This window comes from Solanum lycopersicum, chromosome 7 (assembly GCF_036512215.1).
Source record: "Solanum lycopersicum chromosome 7, SLM_r2.1".
Classification (NCBI taxonomy): domain Eukaryota; kingdom Viridiplantae; phylum Streptophyta; class Magnoliopsida; order Solanales; family Solanaceae; genus Solanum; species Solanum lycopersicum.
Window position 1 is genome coordinate 7,234,694 of NC_090806.1, and position 20,733 is coordinate 7,255,426.

The following is a 20,733-nucleotide window of genomic DNA, read 5'->3' on the forward strand; positions in this document are numbered from 1 at the left end:
TTAAGTCCTTAAATAGAGAATATTTTGTTTCTAGTCCTTACTTTAAGCAATTGTTAGAAAAACTTGGTAAATAGTCTTTTAGTGTCAATTCATCCATCAACATTTGCACACTTGTTACATAAACTTGTTCCTAGTTGTTTTTTTCCATATATATGTACTTCTTTGACACACATTCGTCCTCATTAAACAATTGTATACTCATAGGGTCTTTTGGTATCTTTATATGACATTGATGTGCTTCATCCATCTTTTTGTATTTAACTTGTTCCTAGTTAGTTTTGTGCTTCATCCATCTTTTTGTATACTCACTATCGCTAAGCATTGGGTGATAGTTTAGGTAGGAAACTTATACTCGCAATGCTTCAAGTGAAAAACTAGTTGAGATGCGTTTTGCTAACCATAGTTCAGGCACGTAGGAAACTCATACTCTCAATAGTTCAGGTGTGAAACTAGTTGTGCGCTAACCATTGAGCGATAGTTCAGATAGGAAACTCACACTCTCAATAGTTCGAGTGGGAAACTCAAAAAATTGAATAGCGTAAATATGTTATTTACCCTTAACTCTTAGTTAAACAAGTATGTCGGAGCTAAATATTTTTTTAGGGAAAATTGTATATAATAACAAACTATTAATTCAATTTAAATGCTATAAACATAGTTTGATTTAATTGTATCCCATTGCATTCTGTTGCTATTTCGCTTCTCTCCCTGGTGAATCTCGCTCACCACTCTCGTTCTCGCTGGGTAGTCTCGCTCGTCTCTCTCGCTTTTATACAAAAACAAATGTAAAAAATGTGTTTGTGTTTGTATAAAGCGAGAGAAAATTGTATATATACATATATTTTCGATTCCTTTCTCTTCCCTCTCCCAAATCTCGCTCTCCACTCTCTCAGATCTCGCTCACCTATCTCCCTTTAAATAAAATAAATCTATACATTGTGTTTGTGTTTGTATAAAGCAAAAGAAAATTGTATATACAAATACAAATGCATACATTTTCGTCCTATACACTTATGATTATACAAATACGGTCTTCCCCTCCCATTTTTCTTTTGTCTTTTTCTCTTTCTCACTTTATACAAACACAAATTTTACAATTGATTCTTTTGTATATGTATACCGAAATAACTTCTTTTGTATATATATATTAGCGAAATAGTCATACAAACATAAAGTTTGCTACGAAGCGCAATTATACAAACGATAACTATGACATACAAATAAGATTTTTGTGTTTGCTAGTTGTGAAAATTACTTTTTTTTAGTTATAAACTGGGTGTAGGTCAAATTACAACCCAAGCCTAGATGGTCAAACCTCAAAATATATTTATATCCCCAAGTTATCCATAACTCTACAAGTCCAAATCCTTTAATATGAAATTACATGTTTGTAAATCAAGGTCAAACTCACCCAATGTCCACATCATGGATCTTGTGTTGTAGGTGTAATAATTCCTGAAAATTCAAACATAACAATTAAATTAGGCGTTATAAAGCTAAATTCAAATTAAATATCGCTATATAAATTAATACTAAAGTAATATTATCTTGCACAAAATTTTATATTATGATAAGTTATTTTAGTACCATCAACCGGACAATCTCATAAAAACCTCAACATACACAGGTTCATGTGATTGATAACAAATAAAAGAAGAAGTCAAATTGACAATCATAAAAAAAAAATGGAATTGTTAATAATTGGATAAACAAATAATTTGTAAGAACTTATTTTTATTAAACCCTATTCTTTTATATATTTAATTAGGATTAAAAAATTGTACAAAGGTTGACACGGTTTCTACACGGCTAGCTATTTTATTTTATTTTTAAAAAAAATTCAAACATGGCTATCATTGGTTAGTATAAGTGAACATGCAGAATTATTGATCCCTTTTTCTTTTATTTTTTTTAGTTTGAGGGAGGATTTGGGGGTAGGGATACATAACATTGATTGCCAAGAGAGAGGTCATTTCAATCGGTGTTTTAAAAGGCGGGAACGTGAGGCGAGGCGAGATGAGACTTTTATACAGTTCGAAATATATCTTCATGTATATTTAATTTTATAATTATATTATTAATAAAATAAATAAAATTGAGGTGAGGCGAGACGAGACGAGACTTTTATATAGTTCAGGGCATATCCTCATGTATATTCAATTTTATAATTTTATTACTAATAAAATAAATAAAAGTAAATCTTTCAATGATTTATAATTTTTATTTGAGATAAGTATTAATAATAAATAATGAAAAAAAGTATTATAATTATTATTTGAGAAATATTATTACACCAATAATAAAAAATATGACTTAAAGCAAAAAAGATTTAAAAAATAAATTAAAAACGCTCGAGCATACGTTTTTACGCCTAGTACTTACGATTTTATATTTAGGACTTACGCCTCAAATTTTAGAACTTACGCATTATGAATCTATGTTTTATTTACGTCTAAGAGCGTTTTTGATACACCTCCCAAAAACTCCCTCCAAAAATGTTTTCGAAAACACTGATCTGGACCTTCACATTGTATTGATTTATTTGATGAATGTAAGTAGAAAATAAGCATTTATTACGAGAGTTTTTGGTTAAGGTTATAAGTTTGTATAACTGATTTATGAGTAGGGGTGGGCATTGGATTAATAAAAGTAAAAATTGAAATCTAACTGAAATTACTTTGATTTGGTCCCATTTTCTAAAATTTTGATTCGATTTTTCAATTTACACTTATCATTAAATTTCTAAGATTGGTAGATTATGAAAGAATAGAAAGAAAAAAACAAAGTTGAAGTAAAAAAATACTTTTAAGTTGTGCAGTTAAACTATTTATAAAACAGTAATTGTGAATGATAATTATTATAAATTATAGTAATATATGATAAACACATATCATATGTTTGTTAAATTACGTAATTTTAAACATTCAAAGTATTTACGAGACAAGTGCTCATAGTCCGTGAATATCGAAATTTATGGACTCTACTAGATGAGCACGATTTGATTAAGTAACGATTTTTTATAGGCTAATTTATATAAATCCTAGTCCATGTCTCTAAAAGATACTTAATATATTCTCTGAAAGAGAGATTTCGAAAATTTTATGAACTCATAAAATATTTACAAAAATATCAAGATATAACCAAATTCACGCTTACTATTAAAATACATTTGTGAAAAAAACATTTCTAACTTAAGTTTCCTTTTTTCATTGCATATGAAGGTTCCTCCTTTCCTATATAAAGTAGCAAATATTTTTTTTTTTATTGTTATATAAAATAAATGGTTGAATATCTTTTGACATGAAAATAAAATTCAAGCAAAGGGATTGAAAATTACTTTAGGTTATATGCACAAATTAAAACTAGGACCTTATTAAAAAAATTGTCTCTCTTTATATAAATTTCTGATTTTGTGATATAGTGACTAGGCTGCCCCCACCATCTTAATAATCACTAAACGTCTATCATGTTCATCTTAACAATTATGATTTGACCCTAAATCATGTGTGGGATATATAATTAAGGTTTTGATGATGAAACTCTAAATACAATGTTTCTCTTTGGTTAGGATATTCCAAGGTATTTCATCATAGGATACAAAAAAAAAAAATTATTTCATCGAATGATTGATTTTAAAATATTTAATCCTCAATTATGGAAGAATTGACTTAACTTAAAAATTTAAGATGATTGCCATGTTATACCAATTAATTGAATGCAATGTATTATTCAGCCACGGAATCAACACACAATTGCATTTGTTATATATGGAAATGTGGCATGCCACAAGTTAAAATAGTATTGGTTAGTCTAGTTATAACTTAATAGTAAATGATTCAAACATGTTATTGTAGGCCTAGCACTATAAAAACAGCGTGAATTACTGTAAAAATTCACAGGTTACTTATTATTTTTGTAAATTTTCATACTGATTCGCAGGAAAAAATTTCTACATAATTTACAGTTTTCTTATATTGTAGGTTGCATATCGATCGATTTGATTCATTACTTATCAATTTATAGACATATTAAATCGTTTTAGAATCATATGCATATGCAGTACTGTTGTAGCTATATATTGTAACTTAAATAGTAAATGATTCAACAAGTTGCAGTATTATAGCTTAAATTATTTGTATATCTTTGCCCCCTTAAAGCCCATTATAACATGTTACTACTATTTACGAAAAATTCAAACTATTTTCATGATCCATATTTCTCTTGCCACGTGTTGCTTCCTAATTTGACCATGTGTCAAGCACGGTTTGTACCCCCCTACTATACATAGTATATACATATATATACATATATAAAAATGCAATAATGCAAAATTATTTCTCTAATATAAATTGATCAAAACTCCATGGCAGGTGAGTTGGTACTTCTAGAGGCCCTCTTAATTTCAAGCAACCAACTAAAATAATAACAATAATTGAAGCCTCAACTAAGATAAATTTTCGATTCAAATATTAGACGTAATTTACAACATTATTGTAGGTATGACACAAACAGGATGAAAATTGTTGCATTAGAAAATCGACATTTCAATAGTTTTTAATATATAAAGTAGTAGCAATTATTTTGTAATTTTCAATATATACTTCTACATCTATTCCCCTAGTAAAGTGTTTAGAATCTTAATTGTTTATATATATATATATATATATACATATATATATAAAATAACATCACAATTTACCATTAAATCCTCCCTTATCATGACTGTATATGTTTGGATGTATCGTACTGTGTTATAGTATATTTATCGTGTATTTTATTGTATTATTTTAATTAATATAATATTTGAATATATTGTATTGTTCTCCGTCATTACATCAATAATTTAAATGATAAACCTACAAGGAGAGTGGATATAAGATAGAGCTACTATAAAATGGTAGTATAATGGTAAAAAGGATTATTAAATAATAAGTAAAAATAAAACGAGAGAAAATATTAAGATAATGACGTGATCACATCAAATCGATCGTTATATAAAATGAAACTTTTTATCGACAATAAATTTAAACAATACAATAACCTACCAAAACAAGCATTATATTAAACTAAACAATAAAATAAAACACAAACGGTAACAATCATCTAAACAAGGTGTAAATTTCTCTATGATCACTAGTAATTCTCTAGCTCACTACTAAAAATAGGAAATTAGCAACTCACTAAATTATTAATGGAACAACAAAAATTTCATATTGATTCAATTTAGTTATAAAATAGCGATAAATTATAAAAAAAAAATCAATGAAAGTAGAAAATCTTTTAGCAACAAATTATTTAGGAATAACTAATAAATTTCATGATTTATATTAGTAGACCAACACTTGGCCTAAAGATTGTCATATTTTTTATTTGATTTATTAACTTTCGATAGTTAAACAAGAATCATTTAAAACAGAAAAAAAAAACAGTGGTTTATTATACTACAATTATTATCCTTGAATTTAATTTAACCAACAAGATCATGTTACAAGAGCATCATATACATGTACTTGTCTTTGTACGACCCATTAACTTGTATTATTTTAATAAAAATATTTGAATCATTTAATGTTGTTAAATTGATATATATTTGTTTATTGAAACATTGACTTCAGAAAGCATAACTAGTCAATTATTATGAATCAATCATTCTAACGGATAATATATTTCCTCCCTCTCATATTTGTTTCAAAAAAAAAAAAAAAAGATATATTCTTGGGAATCAAAGTGATCTCATAAAAGTAATATATGATCTCAAGTAAAGTATATACAGATCTTACCATTACTTTAGAGTAAAGAAGTTGTTTTTGATAGACCTTCAGCTCAAGTAAAATACAAATAAAAATAGTACAGAGAAAAAAAAATCATAAATAACCTATCAAATCATCCTAATTTAAGAGTAGTGATCATAATAAGATAAAACAATAATAGAAGAGTAAGAAACTATACAATTTTCTAGTTAGTTTTTTAGAAAAAAATCAAAAAAGACAGAGTGACCTACCTTAACTCATGGGAAGTTTAAAATTAGTAAATCATTGATAATATTTCTTCTGAAATAAATTAAATAAGATAGAGAATAATTCATATAAATCTAACTGAAATATTGTGTGTATATATATATATATACCTTACTACTCTAGATCCAAAATTAATAGAAGTGGTTGTAGTTTTTTTAAAAATGAGTAGCTTATCTTATTTGGGAGAAAAGCTACAACATCTTTTTAGCTCTATATTTTTGTATGTGTCTTGTTTGTGTGGATCAACATGTTTTCTCATTTCTTCTTTATATAGATCTATTCTTTTTAAAGTTAACAAGTTTTTCATACAACTTTTTTACTTCATCTTCATCTCTATTTTTGGTTTTTTGATTCTCAGAAACTTGAACCCGAGACATAGTGAAGATTTTACGTCTACCAATTTAGACTTATTCTTCACTAGTGTTTCTTCTGCTACTATTTCAAGTATGTCTACTTTAGAAATGGAAGTCTTTTCAAATTCCCAACTCATTGTTATAACATTTTTGATGTTCATAGGTGGTGAGGTCTTTATTTCTATGATTGAACTTTATTTAATAAGACCTAAGTTTAAACCATGGAGAAAAAATAGCAAAATTGAGTCAATACTTAGTAGTAATAATAGTACTACTTCTAGCCCAAGAAACTCAAATTTTAATAATGATGACGATTATAATATTGAATTGGACATTGTTGTTTTACCTGATTCTCCAAAATCTATTAAGTCAGATAAAGATAAAGATGATTTTACGTCATCAGATAATAATCTCAAGTACCAATCTATTAAATTCCTTGGAGTTGTAACATTAGTTTATCTTCTAGTCATCAACATTGTTGGTATGTCACTAGTTCTAATGTATTTAGCCTTTGTTTCAAGTGCAAAAGATGTATTAATAAACAAGGGGCTAAATACCTACATTTTCACGATTTTTACAACCATTTCATCCTTTGTTAGCTGTGGATTTGTTCCAACAAACGAAAACATGATGGTGTTTAGCAAGAATTCAGGTCTTCTTTGGATTCTCATCCCTCTACTTCTTGTTGGGAACGCGTTATATCCAATGTGTTTGAGATTTTCGATTAGGTTGATGGGAAAATTATTTGTGTCTAAGAAAAGAGAAGCTAAGTATTTGTTGAAGAATTCAAGAGAAATAGGACATTTACATTTGTTTTCAAGACAACATTCAAGATTGTTGGTGGTTACTATGTTTGGTTTCATTTTGGTGCAATTCATATTGTTTTGTGCTTTGGAGTGGAACTCTAATGGTCTCAATGGACTAAATAGTTATCAAAGATTTGTGGGATCATTGTTTCAAGTTGTGAATGCAAGACATACTGGTGAAACTATTGTTGATATCTCCACTCTTTCACCCCCAATTTTGGTGATGTTCATAGTCATGATGTAAGTTCATCTATTCCATTATATTTTATTTTTATTTCAATCCTACTTCGATAACGATATTTTTTTTATCAAAATTAGTATTTATACCCCCACAAAAGTGGGGGTATGGTTTACATACATCTCACTTTTGGAATTACACTAGGCTTTCAAGATGGTGACCTAGTGATTAATGAATTATGGTTGAGAATCCTGAGTTCTTAGGTTCAAAACTTAACAAATATTTAAAAAAAAAACACTAGGCGATTCTTCTTATCTATCCTTACTTTGGTGGACGGAGTTATCTGATACTTGTTGCTAGTGCGAGGTAACAGATATCTCATTGAATTAGCGCAAAAATTGGCTCGAACATCATGATCATCAAAAAAAAAAAAATTATACTGAAATTGTTATTGTTGACTCGCTCCTCCTTTTTCTACTCTCACTATACTAACATTTTCTCTGTTTCAGTTTGTTTTGTCTTAGTTTTAAAAAGAACTATTTTTTTGAATATCTAATTTAATAACACGCTGTTGTCACTTGACATGTGTAAGACAAGAAGTCATACGATATGTTTGGTAAATTATACGTATATTTAGTTTAATGTAAATAAATAGAGGGCAAAGACATTAATTGTTTCACTTTTTTTCAGGTATCTTCCTCCATATACATCATTTATACCAGTTAAAGGTGTTGAAGAGAACACGGAAGAATATTTATTTGGTGAAAAACAAAAAAGAGGAAAAGTTGTAGAAAACTTCATATTTTCCCAACTTTGTTACCTATCCTTGTTCATTGTTCTTATTTGCATAACAGAAAGGAAAAAGATGAAGGATGATCCACTAAACTTTAATGTCCTCAATATCACTCTTGAAGTTATAAGGTACTCCACAAAAATTTTTATCTCTCAAAAATAATTCGTTTCTTTTTTGATAACTTTTTAATTTAAATTTTCAAATGACATATTCAAGATCATAAAAATAGAGGACATTTTGTTTTAGATACCATAATCAATCTTTTAGGGATTAGTTTATGTCTCCCATTTACTGAGGCTAATTGCTAGACTATAATGATAATTCCTAAGTGATGTTTAAATATACTGCACATTTTCTTGGATTTAAATTCCATGTAGTTTGACTAAGGATAGTAACACCATGTTTGGGTGGTCATTTATTTCTCATTGTCTTGTATTGGTTAGTTTAAATATAATGTTCGTTTTGAATATTGTTACTCAAATTTTATTTTATCCTATCATTAAGCTCATCGCTAGATAAATAATTGAAAGTCTCGTTTCGTGTAACGATCGATATGGTATCCTCACCTTTATTTTTTCTTCTTCTCATTTTGTCTTTAACTTATTTATATAATGATCTTATTTTATCACTCACCCTATCTTAGCTCTATCTTGTATTCTACTTTTCTAGTAGGTTTATCCTTCAAACTGTTGATATAAAACCTTATATACATAGAACGATATGATCTATTCAACGTTATATTCATTAAAATAATATAACAACCATTTAAATAGAGTTTAGATTGTGAAATAATTCCTAATTTGAGTTTTTTTCTTGTAGTGCATATGGGAATGTTGGTTTCACAACAGGATATAGTTGTGATAGGATGATAAATGGAGACCAAAGTTGTAAGAATAAATGGTATGGATTTGTAGGAAAATGGAGTGATGAAGGTAAGATAATTATCATTATTATCATGTTTTTTGGAAGATTGAAGAAATTCAATATGCAAGGAGGGAAAGCTTGGAAGCTCTTGTAATTACATTAGAGAATGGTATTCAAAGTTTTTATAATAAGAAGAATTATTTAAACAAATTTGTAAATATTTCCCATTCTCAATGTAATAGATCTTTGAACTTTTTAACAATATATGAACTTCTTAAAAATGCATTTAGACAATACAGTCTATTAGGTGAAAACTTCTGCAAACATCAGATACAAACACAAGTGATGAATTACCATAAGTCCTCATAGTAAGTACTGTAGGTATATATTCATGATGTCGAGAAAAACGCCCCTCAGACAAATCACTGCAACTTTACCAGGTTAACGTAGCAACTATCGATCATTTGAAGACAAAATCTGGTGTAGTTAACATCATACTAGATACGTATGTTTGTCGTACAACAAAATTGGATTATCCAACTCTCTTTTCTATTCAAGGCTTCCTCACATCTATAATTAGAAGTGATCTGTCTAAATTAGGCTGATTTCAACTTGGCAGATGATGATGCTAAATATGAAAGGGTTCTATGCCCAACAAACATCAAGAAGATCCCCAAAAATCCAAGCGCTTGGAGTGTTGTGAATAGATTCAGCTGCACGTTAAGAGGCAAATACGTATGTTAAATTAGCAAATATAAACATGCTCGACAAATATATAGGCTTCAATTAGAGCATTCACAAACACACTAGAGGGTATGTTATGGTTGACAGAAGTCAGTTCATCATGGTCAATAGGAAACAAGACATTCTAAAACCTTGCTGACTTTCCAGCACTGAAACACCAGTGTTTTTTTTTGTTAGACAACAGTAAATTTAGTTCAAGGAATGGGAGGAAAAAGGATAGGGAAGTTGAACTAATTTCTTTCTCCATTTCTTGGTGTTGTTACCTTAATTAGAACGGAAGTAATAGAAATGCTGCAAAAAGAAAGTTGAGCAATTTCATATAAAAGACAGACAACCAGAGATTAAAGAAAGCATGGACGGACCTTCAACCAAAATAGTAAATAGAGTGTTAAGACAGCTGCTATGCCAAGGTGGAAAAGAATGGCAAATGTAGCAAGTGCTGATGCTTTTGGGAAGTTCTTCAGGTTGACTTGCAGCCTCAAAAGCTGTTGAGACATGGAAAACAAAATAATTATCATAACAAAAGTATTATAGGAAAGAAAAGGGAACAAAGCTCCCCATTAAAGTAAAGACAAAAGCAAGTAATAAGGAGAAGAACCAAACATATACTAGCCATTATCTCTTTTCATAAGGGAGAATAATCAACTGTTCACATCAACTAATCAAAATAAAAATTCAAGAGCATACCCCGACCAAAAATCCAATAAATGGCAAGAGAACAAGGGCCAAAAAGATGAGAGAAAGCCCCTTAGGAGGTCTTTTCTCGGGAGCTCTGAATATGTGAGATATTTCTGCCTTGGGCCCAAATCTTGAGGTAGAATCAATAGGTTGTGGAGGAGGGCGAGTTGCCTTTTCTGGAGGCTCCGGCAGATCTAATTCAATTGAACCCAGTAGTAGGAAGAACGAGTTTTCCTGGAGGAAAAATTGATCTGTTTAAGATACAACTCAAAATGCTTCCAGATCAAAATTCAAAGAAGAGCGGGTGCCATAAGAAGAAATTTCTTTACTGTTGTTCTACTTATAAATTGACCAAAATGTACACAATACTTGGAACATTTATGGAGCGAAAAAATCAATACTTACCATGACAGCATCCCCAACTGTAAGTTGGATGTCATATCTACCTGATAGATAGAAAAACTTCTCAACTAGTCCAAGAAAATCCTACAAAACAGAAATTCATTTACAATACAGCAGGGTTAGCTCTGCTCATCATTGTTGGTATTGGAACAATTTTAGTGATGCTTTTTATTGGCTTGGAACTTGAGGCTAGGAAATTATTGATGTTTCCTGCATAAGAACTTATTGGCAGATCACCAACCCCATCAACTGGGACGGTAAATATGGTAAAGATATTGGTTGAAATAACACTAAGAAGAACAAACAAACAGGCTTGTGCTAAATTTACGAACACGTCCATAGTGCACTCTATGTTAATAGGAGGTAAGATATATAGAGCAAACGATTAAGAAAACTTAACTAGTATTATTTCAAAGTTTTTTCCAGAATTTTCCACCACAAAGATGTGTTCCACTTTGCTCTCATGTCTCAACTTGAGGAAAGCCTGCAAAGGAGAACAGTAAGTCCACCAATGTTCTATTACAGAAGACAATACACTAAAAGGACAAGATGAGCTTTCAACCTGATGTGGCTTAAAAACATTCCCAAGAGGAGAAGTTAATTGGAATGACAACCGTAGCTTTTGAAGATGGTTTGCTGAGAGAGAGAGTGTGTTCTTCCCTGCCAAATCAAATCTGTATGGAAAACACACATGGATAAGGATACTATTGCTGTGGTGAAGGCACAAAACACGTTGCACAATTTTCAATTTGTATCAGTAGGCATAGAACTGTCCATATGATGATATGAAAAAAAGTACAAAGAATAAGTTAATAAGACAGTAATCAAATGATAATAATAATTAGATGAGGTGAAAAAATAGCACCTTCCGTAAAATCAAGGAAAAATCGTAATGCAGTGGAAACTATATAAAGGTAAAACTGTATGTCAGCTTCTAAGTTTCATTGAGTGACTGACTGTTATAATTCTAAATAGGTCGATAGGAATGCAATGTAAACAAAGTCAAAACTGATCATCTCTATCAAAAAGGAAAACCATCAACAGAACATCTCTATCAAAAAGAACTTCAACCAAGCTATTTAACCTAAAGGGGGAGCACTACCCAACACCTATCCTTGTGGGCTGTAGCAAGCGACCTTGTAGATTAATTGAGATACAAGCAAACTAAGACCAAACACCACTATCATTAGGTAAAGTGGCCAGTTCTTCAAATCTAATTAATGGCAATGTGATACAGCATGTAGAAAGAATCTAGATCTAGCTTAATATTTTTCTTCTAAATGAAATGCTTAAATGTCAAAACAGTTAATTAGTGTCATATGTTTCATAATTGAGGCAAGATATTTGCATTTATCATAATAGAGAACAAGTTAACTGTAATTATCAATACAACGGATTACAAAATGAAGACAAAAGACCAAATAAATAGTCAAAGATTAAAACAGAAAATCAGTCCTTAAAGTATATATGTGCCAAAAGTAGAGTAAAAGAAGAGCAGAAATCTCATACCTCTTTTGAGTTTCCACATTACCAAGATCACTGTCAAGCACAGCAACATCTGGATGGTCAACTTTGATAAATCCCGTCACATATATGGGTACTTTTGTTCGTCCTCCAGTGGCATAGATCTTTTTATCCTCTGGATTGTCAAGGACAATCTAAAAAGATCATCCAGAAAAGAAAGATAAAATAAGAATCAACGTAAAGGCATGAGAGATTCCAAGGGATGGAGAATGGGAAGCTGAACATTTTCACAAGGAAAAGAGAGCTAGGCCATACCTCCAAAGAAAAAATGTAACTGCCAACATCAATGTTTTCTGGCAATGCATCCAAGAAATGCACAGCATTTTCAGGATCAAATTTGAGATACTGCAGAGTACAAATTTGAACAAATTAAAGTTTAATAAGAGCAAGGAAATCTACACTATCTTAATCAAATTATTTTAACTGCTACTAGATATCCATCGGCTGTATTAGATCACAAACAACCTGATCAATGATTGAAGCATCCTTTGAACCAGAGCTGAAGATCTGCTTGAGTTTCACAGACAGAGAAGGTGCAGCAGAGCCCAAAACAGTGTTTACATTCACCTGATTTTAAGAATGATAAATGTCAACAATTGAAATCTAGCGGTGAGCACTTAAACAAACCAAGACAACCAAATTCTATGTGCAAGCAATAATGCTGATAGCACTTGCACATGTAAATCAAGGCCAGCTTAACCTTCTTGTGAGAAACCCCTTTCAAGCCATCATTTTATTTTTACTCTAAACCAGTCTTTCAAGCCATTAATATTGTTTTATTGTACAGTATCACTAAAGAAACAAAAATAATCAAGCAAATGACATCAATGAGACTAAAAGCCAAAGGAGTGGTTAGAATAGACATGTATGAAGGAAACTAAGCAATACAATGTACTCAAAACATAAGGGAAAAAAGGATCAACATGACACACCTTAAGCTGGTCTTTCCTAGTCAATGAAAGCACAGCAGTTGGGAGCGATAAAATCAATGGAATGGAGACCCTGTATTGAAAATAAGTTCTTATCATATATAAGTAAAGAATGCTGCTAACTGATAAGGTGCTTCATCTGAAATTTACTACAAACAAATTCCCTGAGTTATTGAATTTGCGAAAAGGGAAAACAGATTAAATCGTAGCCAGGCCCACCGGTTGTTTTCTAAGGAAGCCAATGCATCAAGTTGATAAAACAAGTCTTCTGCATTTGCAGGTATTCCAACACTCAGGAAAAACCTTGCTAAACCTAAAATTTTGTCACCTGGCAGCTGCATATAATAGAGGAAAATTATTATTAAGTGTGCATATGATAGTTCGAAAAAAAAATGAAAGGATCAACTATTACACTACCGTACATTTAAATCTTCATCAGATGCTGTGGCAAATGCTGTGATACCACGCACCACCGCTGATGAAGCTGATAGGGGACTCTGATGTCCATGAGCATCAACAAGCTTTTCATCAAAGTAATAGGCGCCATCATCTGTAACATGACAACAAATGTTTTTAGAATGATGTTGAGTTGAGTTCCCCAGCATGACAAGGCAAACTGCCGCATCAGCTCTAAATAAGCTTGAACGGTATTAAATTGATTCATGAACTACTTCAATAACATCTTCTATGGAGAACTACAAAAGACATCCCTTGTAATTATGGACAGCTGCAGTTTTATGTTGCAGAAAATAGTTATACAAAAAACATTACCTTCTCAAAAAAATTTCATAGAAGACACAAATAACATCTAGTGAATGTGTCAAAGACCAAGCACATCAGAGCTGCTCAATCAACTAGCATCAGATATATTTAACAACGGGAATTAGTTTTACTTTTGTCAGTTAGACCGTCCCAATAAACATGCTTGGCTTCTGGCCCCCCTTTCCTTACCTCTTTCTCGACCAGCTCATCAACCACAACAATTTTTGAGTCGATCACATGTTTATACATTTATGAGTCATGTATTTCTCTAGATTAAGTAGGTAGCCCTTCTTGCATAGACTCAGCTTTAATTTATTTCTTGATTAATGGTACAGACAAGAGAGATAATACCTTAATATACATCATTATATCCTACTCCAACAACAACTCACAATATTTTTTTATTGACTTTATGCTTTCTTTCTTTTCTTGGCCCGCACCTAAAGCGACATACATTATCAGATGAAGGACATGTTTCACATTGTTTTAATTTGCAGCATCCATTAATGACCACTTCTCATTTGAACTTTCAGTATCAAAAAAAAAGGCATGCACATCATATTCATTCCTTCATTTCATTTTCTGATAGGTCAATCCTTTGTTTCTACCACACTAATATCAATAACCACATAAAATAGCAAGAACAACAGATTTCATCTAAAATAAAACTATGGAAAAGAGCAATTATACCCTTTTAACATGCATCAGTAATTCAGTATCACCTACTCCGACGATTAATCAGAAACATTCACAATATTTACAGACTATGTTTTCTTTTTCTTGGCTGGAAACTATTGCAAGAAAAATTTGAATACTATATCTTTTTCCAGTATCTTAAAGTTGTGCTTTGACAAGAAAATATTATCTGGTACATCCAAATGAATAGCACAGACCTAAACAATTACAACCAGCTTATGCCATTTATTCTATCTAGCATAAGCACATCATTGTACATCCCTGTAAGTTCAGATCTCAGAACAGAGAATCTCAAGCAAAATTTACTAAAAGCTACAGAAAACATCATCAAGAAAAACAAAGAAAAAGTATCAGAGTGAACAAGAGAATAAGGAGAACATACGAAAGAACAGAAGAGGTAGATACCATATTTCTCAACACCATCTAGAAGCTTTGATATGTCATTTTTCACCAGGCTAATCTGCCAACACAAAGACATAGAGTTAAAACTAGTTAACTCACGAATTCCTGTGCACGTAGAAAAAAAAATCAGTGATGACATATGATGTACTTCCAAATGAAGCAAAACACAAATTTAGTGATAAGCACATACTGGTCCACAAAATTCAATACTACCTAGACATATATGATAGACATGCAGTTTTAAATCAAATGACCGTCAATCCTTTGTCTCTGCTTTATCTCCTTTATGTCAGCCTGCTCAAACATGTTACATTCTTATGTTCATCCTTTTAGCAAAAACAGCAGGAAAAACATAAGGTTTCAGATAATTAGTATCACATGAGAGGTGTTATAATATTTTATTGATCCCCTTAGAAAATCACCCAACAGCTCAGTCAATCACCCCATATTCCCAAACCTTGTAATATGTGAACTTAAAAGGCATATTTTAAACACACATTAAGTGGCACAATAGTAGAAAGCAAAATGAAATAAATGCAATAACACATTCAGTAACCTCTCCAATGATAGCTGTAAGGAATCTCACATTCAACACCATCGAATGAACTGAAACAAAATGAGCAGTGTACTTGAACCATAAACAGCTATGTTGTAAAAAAGAAACAGCTAAACTTGAACTGCAAAGTGAATCTCAATATCAAGTATTCCAACAGGATCCCATATTTCCAAAGCAAAATGCTCATTCAAAAGAGGTATGCATGTGCCTCCACGACTTCCGTGTAGTTATAAAAGCGTAGCTTCTAAGGTGTGGTTTAGGTGCACGTTAGATATTTTTGTCTGGTATTTGGAGGCTGAAGGGTAGAGGATGGGCCCATTATCCACCGAATTTTGAACCTTGTGCTATACTGCTATTTACCTTGGAATTTCTATGTTATCCAGAAAAAAAAAAAGAGGCATGCACATAAATGTGGTAGGGGTTTCCGTGAAATGTAGGTGACAAAGCAGAAAAGCATAGAAATGCATCAAAATCTGTTGTGGCTTTAACAAAAAGCACAATTGAAGTGGTACTCTAGCAAATATGGATGGACTCCACATACATGCATGCATGCGTCCATACATTATACACACATACATAATTACATAAGCATTACACATAAACACATAAGCTCAACTTAATAAAGAATGAAGAACAAAACACTGTTTTTATAGACAAAAGAACTGAAAAAAACTGCAATTAAATAAAATATTCTTTTTGGCAACGAGAAATTATCAAGGGCGACAATTACTTCACCCCTCCACTTCTCCACTTTAATACCATATTTTTGTTAATAGATGATAATGAACTCGCGACGTGCACCTAACCCACACACGTTGTGCTCTTACCTCAGGACCAAAGCCATCAGGTTGAAACAATGTAAACATTTAATTCAAATTATAAGTAATTATACTAAGTTTCTAGATTCATATCCATAGTGCCGAAACGCACATCTTAGCATCTTCACGTCTACATGGAGCTGCCTTAAGCAAGGCAAAGCACCCAGCCTGTGCTATACCTAGTTTCTGGGCTTATGTGAGCCTTCAATTACAGTGATAAGGAGGAATTTAGTGCTTACTGAAGTGAATGATTTTACATAAAATACCGGTGACCAAAGTACAAATTAATGTTCTCGGGAATTGATCAGTAGGAAGGACAAGTGTCACTCACCAGAGAATGATCGATCTCAGAAGATGCTAATGAAATGACACCAGCCAGGCTCTCAAGTGCAATTCCTGTAAAGGAATATTTAAACCAGGAAAATAATAACAAAAAATACAGCAATCAAACAAGAAGAGGGGGCACCTTAGGGACTCATGTTTACAGATAGCCAATTGTTTTTGTAATATAATGCAAAACTATTGTCTTCTAGAGAAAATAATCACCTGCAGCAAATGTACTAGACTCGGGATTATTGGAGCTATAGCGCCATCTTCCATCACTTTGGCTAAGAGCCTGCCAAGAGTTCTCAAGCGTCCCTTATGCATTCTTAGACCAAATATTACAGAAACAAATATTGAGCAACAACATGTAAATGATAACAGCAAGTGCAGTTAGAAACCTTTATGGCACGGAAAACTGAATCAGCACCTCCAAGATGTACATCAACTTCAGAAGTTTGACCCTACAGAGGAACAATGACAAGGTAAGAACAGAAAAACAATCTTACCAAAATTCAACTCCGTTATGAAACACATTCACAGATATTGCCTACTCTATATTACTGAGAAGCTTCAGCTTTGCTTTATAAAAATCTGGTTTTGTTTACATTCTTTCAAGGGGTTGAGAGCATGAGAAGGAGTATCAGTTAAGTCAGGTCAATATAAAAGAAAGCAGGAGACATAAAGAAAGTATGAGACATTGCTCCTTGTTGCATTACCTTGATAAGAACTAAACTACCAATTGAATAGTAGTAGTCCAGAAGCGAGCTGGCAGTGTTCACAGAATCCTTAAGTCTTGAAGTTATGCCCTTCACACATACACAGCAGTAGCAGAAAAAAGGAGGATATAGATAAATATAATGTACTAAAAAGAATTACCATAAATCAGATTAGCAGTAAGCTTAAACATACAGCAAAAGTCTCCTTGCTAAGCTCGCACTTCAATATCCCATTTACTTCCAATGCTTGGAACAAATCCTTCAATGTGGAAGATGGAGACCCAACAGTATCCACCACTGATTTACATGACTTCGCCTTGATGTCAAACTGATGTCCAATCCCAAGAACCTTAAATGTCCTTAAGGCCTCGTATGTTTCTTTAAGGCTGGAGAGAGATAAAATTATCAACCGCCAGATAGATGCAATTGAAATTTCAAGATATACCACAAATATCAGCTATGACTATAAGTTTGTAAACACACAAAGAGTGCAACTAAACAATTTTGAAATTGGTGACCAGCAACAAAATTTTAATATAGAGAGCACAGTGAACATAAAATTGTGTTCATCCCAGGCTATCACAGATTCTGATAAGAATCGTACAATGAGGTGCCAATAATTGTTTCCTTCTTACCCCTGTATTTCTTGTAGAGGAGCTGCAAGAAGAGTTTAACAGATACCTTTTAGCAACATATCGAGATTGCCAATGACCAAACTGTCTAGGAAACGAACCTTGGTCCTAATTCAACAAAAGGTAGCTTTTTGAGGAGAGGATTGCTCAAGATCATATAGGGATACAACTCATTCCCTCAACTAATGTAGGACACTTTACAGACCCTGCATTATGACGTTCGGAAGTATGGAGCATGGAGAAGTTAACATGGGGGACAAACTAATAATATGAATGGGTCTGCCTCTGCTATCATATTGAGAAAATGGAACCTTGGCCTAACTCACTCAAAGCTAGCTTATGAGGTGAGGATTTCCCAAGACCATATAAGGAAGCAAACAGCCCATCCCGAAACCAATGTAAGACACTTAACACCAACTATTCCTCCTCAATTGAGTTTTTTGGTAACCAAGAAATACGTTATTACTAGCTTCGAAACTATGTCAGTATCGCGCGCACCCCTCTAACCTTCTCCACTTGAATACTAGACTTGGGTTCACAAGTTAGCTTTCGGACTTGTGAAACTTTCCTCCTCAGTTAATTACAATTCTCACAATGACTTACATATATTGCTCAGACTTATATATTCTCACAATTCTTCTGGGCTCGAACATAATTTTTGCATATATATAAATTATTCGTACTTGTGAAACATGCAACTGCAACTTTTTAAGATATCTACAATTTCCATATGTGCTTCTGTGGACTCAAAGATTCTCACAATTGTTCTTCTTTTTTCCTCTTCTTCTTTGGATTGAACATGCATCTATATAATACACACAATTTAAAAAGAAATAAAGAGTAAGATGAGGTTCATAATTCTAAAATCTCTTGTTTTATCTCATTGCCCTGCACTTAATTTCACTAATCCTAATTATCCTGGATATTTGATTTTATAGTCCACTATAAATGTCATTTTAGTTATATGACCTTCTCAACAGAAGATCAATATCCATATACAAAACACAAGATATCTTTGTAGGTTCATTTACTTCTATTCAGATTGTAAGTGGATGATCAATTCCTAGGATTATCCTTGTCCACTTCAAATCCAAGCCCCAACAACTTCCCTCCACCAACAACCCAAAAACTAAAACTAGTATAGCTATGCTCTTGCAATGCCCCAAAATAATATTCCAAGAGCAACAAAATCCTAATAAAAAAAAATCAAATCACCATATTGGGGGGCAATAGTACTCAAACTGGACGAGTAAATACAGGTCAACAAGGGAAAGAGATCTGACACCAAAAAAAATCTTAGCTTTATAATCATCATGATCAAATTTGTACAACTAACAAGCCAATGTTCAAAAATTCAGAAACCCTTCAACTATATCTCCTTATTCAAACATTATAACATGACACACTCAACACATCCAAAATCACTAATTTGCAGGCTGAGAATCAAGGGGGTTTAGTGAGGGTTTAATCAAACCTAGTAAAAGATCCATCTTTGGGTGTAAGCAACTCCAACGCAGCAGATCGGTGAGAATCTGAAATAGGTCTGAAAATTGCAGCTTCACAGATCAATGCACACAACGCTAGAATCAAAATTCCTAAAATTTTCCCCATTTTCTGCAGCAACAAAATCAATAGAAACACAATTTTATGTAGAAATTTACGCTAAATTGGAAATGAATTCGAATTCGGGGAAGAAGACTTACGAGTCTGCGCCACAGTAGGGACTGGTAAGAGTGAGGCTAGATGCACTATTGAAAATGGCCAAAAAGCGCACACACACACCCAAACTTATTACCGAATTTTTAACTACGCATTTATTTTTTACGGAAATTCTATAACCCCTAAACCTTTTAAATGTGAAATATCTATCCCCTACAAACTCATGCCCAAATTCGTATTAGATAGTCATCAACACAATACGACGTAATATTACCCATTTTTATATTAAAAATATTAATTATATTATCCTTTTATATATTAAAAAATTAATTATTATTATTATTGTTATATATATATATATTCATCTTCACCTTTTCTCTTTCTTTTCCATTTTTCCATTTCTTTTTCTTTGAAACTTCTCCAAATTTGACAATGGAATGCCATGACTATTGCATCTTCGACTTTCACCAAAACTCTAAACACCACGAAATCTCATTCTCTAAAGCTAGCGACAGAGGAAAATTTTTATCACTGATTAACAATTTCAATTAAGGGTCTTCTTTATAAGGGTGTGTCACCCAATGATGAATTCTTCTCCATTAATTAAATATATTACTTAGGGTCTGTTTGGAAAGCCACTTAATAGTTGGAATTGGTGTAATTACTAGGGTAGTAATTATTAACCTAGTAATTACGTTATCTAGTAATTACACTAACTTATTTGATTGTCACGGTGTAATTACACACGTCCTATTTGGATGCCACAGAGTAATTATATATGTTCTCTTTGGATTCACATTGCAATTATAAATTATAATAAATTTAAAAAAAAATTAATTGTCTAAAATTTTACTAGACAAATAAGAAACTTTATAAATTA

General features: G+C 32.0%; 2 protein-coding genes across 2 annotated transcripts; one reads left to right on the forward strand and one right to left on the reverse strand.

Annotated features, from left to right (window-relative positions):
- Nucleotides 1–6,165: 6,165 nt before the first annotated feature.
- LOC101245180 (Na+ transporter HKT1,1) lies at nucleotides 6,166–9,433 on the forward strand. The gene is made up of 3 exons (NM_001308344.1): nucleotides 6,166–7,416; nucleotides 8,045–8,275; nucleotides 8,967–9,433. Exons 1-3 carry the CDS (start codon nucleotides 6,179–6,181, stop codon nucleotides 9,163–9,165), a joined length of 1,668 nt encoding a protein of 555 aa, NP_001295273.1. The 5' UTR covers nucleotides 6,166–6,178; the 3' UTR covers nucleotides 9,166–9,433.
- Nucleotides 9,209–20,386, reverse strand: LOC101252001 (dolichyl-diphosphooligosaccharide--protein glycosyltransferase subunit 2). The gene is made up of 20 exons (XM_004242829.5): nucleotides 19,898–20,386; nucleotides 19,669–19,808; nucleotides 17,756–17,948; nucleotides 17,563–17,652; nucleotides 17,245–17,307; nucleotides 17,069–17,138; nucleotides 16,854–16,918; nucleotides 15,152–15,206; nucleotides 13,711–13,838; nucleotides 13,508–13,623; nucleotides 13,292–13,361; nucleotides 12,825–12,926; nucleotides 12,615–12,704; nucleotides 12,345–12,493; nucleotides 11,398–11,509; nucleotides 11,236–11,319; nucleotides 10,839–10,919; nucleotides 10,443–10,667; nucleotides 10,118–10,240; nucleotides 9,209–9,724 (listed from the first exon to the last, which is right to left on the reverse strand). Exons 2-20 carry the CDS (start codon nucleotides 19,803–19,805, stop codon nucleotides 9,608–9,610), a joined length of 2,070 nt encoding a protein of 689 aa, XP_004242877.1. The 5' UTR covers nucleotides 19,806–19,808; nucleotides 19,898–20,386; the 3' UTR covers nucleotides 9,209–9,607.
- Between the last annotated feature and the right edge of the window lie 347 nt (nucleotides 20,387–20,733).